The sequence below is a fragment of the Austrofundulus limnaeus genome, unplaced genomic scaffold (assembly GCF_001266775.1).
Source record: "Austrofundulus limnaeus strain Quisiro unplaced genomic scaffold, Austrofundulus_limnaeus-1.0 Scaffold240, whole genome shotgun sequence".
NCBI classification, from domain to species: domain Eukaryota; kingdom Metazoa; phylum Chordata; class Actinopteri; order Cyprinodontiformes; family Rivulidae; genus Austrofundulus; species Austrofundulus limnaeus.
In genome coordinates this window covers 83,433-90,708 of record NW_013952642.1, presented here as the reverse complement: position 1 = coordinate 90,708, position 7,276 = coordinate 83,433, and the positions used below count along the sequence as shown (strand labels likewise).

The following is a 7,276-nucleotide window of genomic DNA, read 5'->3' as shown; positions in this document are numbered from 1 at the left end:
GTGTGTGTGTGTGTGTGTGTGTGTGTGTGTGTGTGTGTGTGTGAATCAAATAATATACTGTAAAGCAGGGGTGTCTATATCAGTTACACAAGGGGTCAAAATTCAAAGCTTAGTCCAAGCCAAAGGCCAAATTCTGTCAATATTCTTTGAAGAAATGGTTTATAACAAATTGCCTCTTCCAAATTGTGTTTTAAATAGCATTTAGAACATATCTAATGTAACAGATAAAGAGAGAAGRTTAAATTTAGCATGTGTGGGTTTTATCCGGGTACTCTGGCTTCCTCCCACACACCGAAAACATGAATGTTAGGTTAATTGATAACTCTAAACTGTCCAAATTGTCCCTTGGAGTGAGTGAGCGAGTGAACAAACGAACGAACGAGCGAGCGAACGAGCGAGCGAACGTACGAACGAACGTTCCTTCGTTCATTTCTTGGTCCGTTCCTTCGTTCGTTCCTTTCTTTGTTGCTTCCTTCATTCGTTCCTTCGTTCGTTCGTTTGTTTGTTCGTTTGTTTGTTCATTTGTTCGTTTGTTCGTTCCTTCCTTCATTCGAACAAATGAACTAACGAACRAACGTTCCTTCGTTCATTTCTTCGTCCATTCCTTCGTTCGTTCCTTCCTTTGTTGCTTCCTTCGTTCATTCCTTCGTTCCTTCATGCCTTCGTCCGTTCCTTCCTTCGTTGCTTCCATTGTTTGTTCCTTCATTCCTTCGTTTGTTTGTTTGTTCGTTCGTTCCTTCATTCGAACGAATGAACGAACGAACAAACGGTTGTTTGTTTGTTCCTTCCTTCCTTCCTTCATTCAAACGAACGAACGAACAAACGAATGGTTGTTTGTCTTGTTTGTCTCCATGTGTCCCTGTGATGGACTTGTAACCTGTCCAGGATGTACCCCGCCCCTCATGACTGCTAGTTATGGGAACCAGTGACCTCGTGACCTTGAAAGGAAGAAGCGGGCATGGATGGATGGATGGATGGATGGATTAAATTTAGAAAGACACATCTTTAGTGTTCGTTTATTAAGCCTGAATCTCTATCAACACGCATTTCATTTATTATATCTTAGAGATACATTTAACCGCAGTCCACCAAATCAGGTAAAAAAAGAAAATCCTCACTAAAATTCCAATTGTTTGACTTTAAAGAAGAAAAGAATACAGAAAGGGATTTAGGATCTTTGTGTTTCTCCTTGGTCAGTTCCAGCTCTTGCCCCACCCACTCTCACCTGATCCTTCTCGCACCCCAGGCGTTTGTCATTTCTCCCTCACTAGTTGATATTTTGTTGCTTGTATTTCGTCCATGCATTTTGCTTCTCACGCCATATTTGTTTCTTCAAGTTTTTCTAGCGTATTTTGGATTCACTATTTCCACCAAACATAATACKTATCTTTAGGTTTAGATAAGGAATAGTGTACCTTTTGATGTATATTTTAAGTGAGGTTTAGTCTTGTGAGTTTTTAGGGACTCCAACGCACCCACACGTTTTGAATGAACACCGGTATGTTTCTGTAAACCGCAGTAAGTGTTGAGTTTAGGGTTGATTGGTGTGGTTTTATCTTGTTTGGGAGGTTGGTTAAGGGTTAGAGAGGAGCTTTACTTGTCCTAATTACTAAACATGATGATCAATGCTGCGGAGGCATCAAGCTGTCTGTTCAAACGATGTAAAACTGTAAAGAATCTGAAAATGATGGGTGTGCAGCAATCACAGGCAAATAGTTTAACAATCAAGGATGCAAATATCACATATACAACACATAAATGGACATGACTCGGTGAAACTTACAGCTATTGGGCCAACATTTGCTGTGGTAGTAGCTGAAAGTCATCCTCAACATCAGCTTTTGGTTCCTAAATCTCACAAAACTGGACGAGATCATGCATTTCTGTGAGGAATCTAAGTCCTTTCATTTATTTGAGCATTTCATAAATTATCTTTAGGCCGGGGGAATGAAAATCAAACAAAACAAAAAAGGAACATCAACCTCATGAATGTTCCACAGACAAGCGAGCACACCGATGCAAATTAATTGAGTTGCTGATGAATACCTGTCATTAATGACCCCGGCTGTATGTTTGTCTGCAAGTTAGCGCCTCATTGATTGGTTTTTAAAGACTTTCTAAATATGCCTGACGGGCGGAGCCAGCACGCTCCATTTCTCAGAGCAATCAGGGGCCCGAGACGTCCGAGACGAGGTGCAGTTTTATGTGGATGGAAGTCGTCCTCGGCGCGCCTGCCTTCATTGGGAGACGAATGACAAGCCGTGGCGTTGTTGTTCACAGCCACGCTTCCTGGTGGCAGCCGACACGGGTCACTGATCATTTGGTTTCTGATTGATCAGAGTCATTTCCTGCTCTTCTTTCTTATTTTACAGGAACTGCAGCTATCTGCCCTCCCAGTAAAATCAGCTGTGTTGACAAAGCRCTCGGTAAGAAACAATCTTCCTTCATTTCTTTTCCCATTACAATAGTCTCCCCTGAGGCGGAAATGGAAACACAATCAGGAAATATGACAATGATTTTTTTTGTTTTGTTTTTCATTTATTTTATTTTATTTTGTTCTGGTTGCACAAATACCTGTAGACTAGATATTTTGGAAAAAATTTTTTTCAGAAATTGTGATTTAGTCGCTTTGGAGTTTGATGACTCGGCTGCTTTTAATGTTCAAAATAAAGCTTCATTCTTGCATATCTGCACCCCCTCCTCTCCCTCCGCCCCCGACCCTCCTCTCTTCCTGCAAATGTAATAACTGAACCTTGGTTTCAAAGAAATCCCAATAAAAAGGTCCATTTTATTGACTTGGCAGCGCAATTATCATCTCTCAGCCAAATAAGCCAGAAATTTAATTATGTCCCTTTTCTCTGAATCCAGGCCCTGTTTGAAATGTGGCTGAATGAAGATCTTAGATATATTTTACAAGAATGGGCCACATTCATGTGGGTCATCATCCTGAATCAAACCGAGCCAAAAGATCCCCCTTCTATCATAGTAATACATTAAAGAATAATTTCTGTATTTATAATGCAGAAGAGCTTTGTTCCTGCATCAGACTTTCGTACGCCGTCATGCTGCTGCATACAAATAACCTTATTGTTAGAGCTGAAAAATACCTAAATCATTAAATCATAATTACTGCTTTCAGTGCTTCCTCTGGACTTTTTTCTTCTTCGTTATTTTTTGTCTGGATTGAATGTATTCAGAATTTTAAAAAGACAGAGAAGCCGTTTAGAGAATGTTGTGTTGTTTTAGAGTTTAGATCATAAATATGGATCTGGTTGTCGCTTTATCCCTGCATGCTAATTGAATAAAAGGTAAAAGTCTTCAGCACCTCTTTGCATAATCATTTATTCAAACAGCTATTTTTGTCACGTGATCATTGTAAACGCCTCCCTGCTGCCTGCTTTATATAACTTTATAAAATTAACTTTATTCAAATGGATCGCTGGTGGATCAATAAGTGATTTGTGTCAAATTCAGYTTATTTATTTAGCATCATAACAATAATATTCTAATGAAGCAATGTCAAAAAATAAAAAAGGCCAAAACTGACTTGGATTATAAACCATTTCAATTCCTATTGTGATAAATTTACATACAAAATATTATAAAATGCCAATTAGCAGAAGTTCTATGTCAAAGGAAGCCAGCAGATTGTGTTTGAGTCTTCACATCGTCGTAGTGAGAAGCCTCCAGCAGATCCAGAACCAGGTTCAGGATGGGCAGCCATCTGTCTCGACCGGCTGGTGCTAGAGAGGACAGAGGAGAGACRCACGAGCAGCAACAATTACAAACACAAACTGTGGAGCGATTAAAAACAGCAGCAGAGTGMGGRGATGTGGTCAGTTTTTCCTCCAGCRGTCTCTATRGTGGCAGAACTAATAGCTCAGGAAATACTCGCTAWAGGATTTATYAAAAAGGAAAGTCTTAATCCTAGTCTTAAAATCAGCCTCACCAACAGAAACTGGAGGTTTGATTCCACGAGAGAAGAGCCTGATTACTAAAATGTCTGCTGTTAGGGATCCCAAGTAAACCTGCATCTTTAGAGCAAAGTGCTCTGTTGGGAAAAATATGGAACAATAAGAAGACGGAGCTTGGTTGTTGAGAGTTTTGTGTTGTAGAAGTAAGATTTAAAGACAAAATTGAACCTGTTACATAAAAATGAAAATGTACCAGTTCAAACAGTGTCATGGCAGAAATTTAAAAAGTACCAATGCTTACCACAAAAAGTGAGGAAATATGTGTTTGATTGAATATTTCTTTCTTGTAACACTTCTTTGCAATAGATGTTACGGTATATTGTTGGAAAGCCGGTCCATTTCTTAATAATTATTGGTGCCACATTTTTAAGGAACATACATTTGTGGGATGAGCAGTAGAGCCGAGGATGTGAGTTGCACACAAAAAATTCATCTGCCAAACAGCTTGTTTTTCTGTTGCTATTGACCCTTGTTTTGAGATTWTGGTATCCCAGGTGCCAATCAGCTGCCAAACATAAAATGTATTACCAAGAAGCACTGTTACAACAAAGAAATAATCTAACAAATACTAATTTCCTTACTTTTGKGCTATTTTAAGCAGTGGTGGGCAGCACTAATCTAAAAATTTTGTTCCACTAGCCCTAAAACACTRACACAAATATTTAGGTCCCCTAATTCTAAAGCACTAATGCACTTAAAGTTTTAGTAAAAGCTAATTCTAAAGCACTAAAATAACCCAATCAACCCATGAACATTCTTCAACAGACAACATGAGTCACATATTGTCATGTTGCTCTMTTAAGACTTATTATTGACATTCCACAGCCGTATTTGGGTTCATATTATCAATATATTCTCACCAGGTGGATAAAGTGGCACATATGAACAAAACGTGACAGCTTTCACCCTCAGCTGTTAATGTTAACGTTGATCATTAACATTTATAGACCTCAGTTAGTGCTTCTAAATTTAGCTCATAAATTTAGCAAGTGCTAACCTACTAACAAATTTTAAATTTGCAAAAGCCCTAAAGAATTAATCAGTAAATTAGTTCCCCTATTAGTGCTTTAGTGCTTTAGTGCTTTAGGGGAACAGTGCCCACTACTGATTTTAAGTGTAAACAAGGATTCTTTGAATCCAAAAATACAGTTTCCCCCCTTGTTCCTTGGCCATATTCCACTGCCATGCCAATAAAAGGGTTTAAAAATAATTTAGCCATTTTTTTAAGCACAAAACAAAAAAAATCAGTATTTAACTTGACTCTGTTTTCGTAAAAGGCCCCGTCTCCTTTGTGTTTGCAGCACAGCTTCAGAAGAACAGCGGGGACACCTGTCCATGCGAGACGCCCTGTAATCTCACCCGCTACGGTAAAGAGCTCTCCATGGTCAAAATCCCCAGCAAGGGATCGGCTCGATATCTCTCCAGGAAATACGACAAGTCAGAGGACTACATCAGGTAYGGCAGCAGCTCCTCTGAGCGGCGACGCATTGCTCTGGAAAGTGTGACCTCCAATTTTTAACGAGGAACTATAAATATATCAAAAAAACAAAAAACATTTCTTTACACAAGCATCAATTARTGTTTACTCTCTTAATTGGATGTTGATTAGTGGGACCGCATCTTTTAAATTGAATCTAACAGAGGTAAATGTTTACTTCAAGGTGTAATCAAACAAGAAATAAATTGCTGTTCTTAATGTGATTATCTTCTGTCTGATACGACAGCTTCTGAAACATCATTCCCACTGAAGGAGCGACCAAGTTTTCAGATTTTCATGTACGTCTACAATGTGTTTTATGAAGCCCCTGCCAATACTGTCGATAAATTCAGTCTGTAATCCCGCTCTAATCACAGGAATGTGGTGGAGAGTAAGCATGGCTAAACCATAGAGCATATGATGGCTCACAACATTTATTAGGACCAGATTTTAGAAATTCCAGAGAGATTTGAGACGTGAGTGACGGAGCGTGCTGTCAGTGCTCTTCCCGCTCATCTCAGTTAAACCCTGAAAGACTTCATTATCTCATAATCGCTCGTTAGATCTGTTCATAGGCACCGTAGGCCTCGTTATCCCGTCACGAGTTACCAAGGAGCATAAAAATGACTTGATTTGTTTCTTGAAATTATGTGTTTGGGGTGAATTAAAAAAGCGTAGCAGATGTTTAACACTTTTTTTGCCTTTTACACTTTCTTTTTCGTTGTTTCTAGAGACAACTTCTTGGTGTTGGATATCTTTTTCGAAGCTTTGAACTATGAAACTATCGAACAGAAGAAAGCGTACGACGTTGCAGGTTTGTTAGGTAAGAAATCTGCCTGTTTTTCTTCTCTAGTTTATGACTTCACAATGGGCTCGCCAAAGTAGAGAACAAGGTGTTTTCAAAGCGGCCTTGTTCAATTTTTACAACCATTAGCAGCAAATAGGGAACAGCCTCGGCATTGTGTCCAYTGTGCTTCTCCATAGATGCTCATGTGTTTTCCTTTCAGGTGACATTGGTGGACAGATGGGCTTATTCATCGGAGCCAGCATCCTGACAGTTTTAGAAATACTGGATTACATCTATGAGGTACGGTTCGTTCAGATTAATCCAAATCAGACCTGCAGAGCTGCTGAGCTCTAATTAAAGGTAATTAGCTGCTTTTGTCAAGCTGGATTAATTTTTTTAACAAACCAGTCGCTGTTTACGAAACAAAACAAAAAAGGCATGTTTTTTCTATGCTTTTAATTTGAATCGTTGGATGCAGATTTAGAACCGATACAAAGCAGCTGCAGGTAAACTCAATGGTTACAACTCAGTCAGTTTTGTGGATACTGAGTCAAGATTTGATGTGGTAGTAGCCTAGTCATCCCCAATATTAACTGCACTATCAGACACCTCCTGGTCATTTACAAGACTTGACTAAAATGACTATAATTGCAAAAAACATCCTTTCATTTGTAGATATGTGTTCCTTTGAAGGGGCAATATAATGTAAAATCAACTTTTTGAGTTTTATATCATGTCATAATGTTATATTCTCATAAAAACATGCCCAAAGCCTTGCTCTGACTCATTCGTGCATGTCTGAGAAATCCTGCAGCGTTTTTAGGAAGCCATGCTGAGGAGCAAAACGACAGGTGGGGACCAGAAACACCTTTTGGGACCAGAAACGCCCCTGGGACGTGTCTTTAAGCTGAACTTCCTCATGGCAGAGCGCACCCCACCCCCTCCCCACACACCCTGAATCTTTGGTAACAAAACAAACCTAAAATATTGGAATAGTGAGAGCAGTTTCTGTGTAACCTTCCTGAAGCTTCTAGAAGC

The 7,276-nt window shown here is 39.3% G+C and overlaps 1 protein-coding gene and 1 long non-coding RNA gene across 2 annotated transcripts in view; one reads left to right on the top strand and one right to left on the bottom strand.

Moving 5' to 3' along the window:
• asic4a (acid-sensing (proton-gated) ion channel family member 4a) overlaps positions 1-7,276 on the top strand; it is a 123,543-nt gene that overhangs the window by 110,518 nt on the left and 5,749 nt on the right. The window contains exons 5-8 of the mRNA XM_014020091.1: positions 2,373-2,426; positions 5,276-5,429; positions 6,183-6,274; positions 6,459-6,538. Of these exons, the coding sequence (XP_013875545.1) occupies positions 2,373-2,426; positions 5,276-5,429; positions 6,183-6,274; positions 6,459-6,538 (380 nt within the window). The remainder of the gene's footprint in view (positions 1-2,372; positions 2,427-5,275; positions 5,430-6,182; positions 6,275-6,458; positions 6,539-7,276) is intronic.
• The window catches only part of LOC106525761 (uncharacterized), a 5,452-nt gene continuing 1,640 nt past the window's right edge, over positions 3,465-7,276 (bottom strand). Inside the window, exon 2 of the long non-coding RNA XR_001311166.1 lies at positions 3,465-3,743. This is a non-coding gene — a long non-coding RNA (uncharacterized LOC106525761). The remainder of the gene's footprint in view (positions 3,744-7,276) is intronic.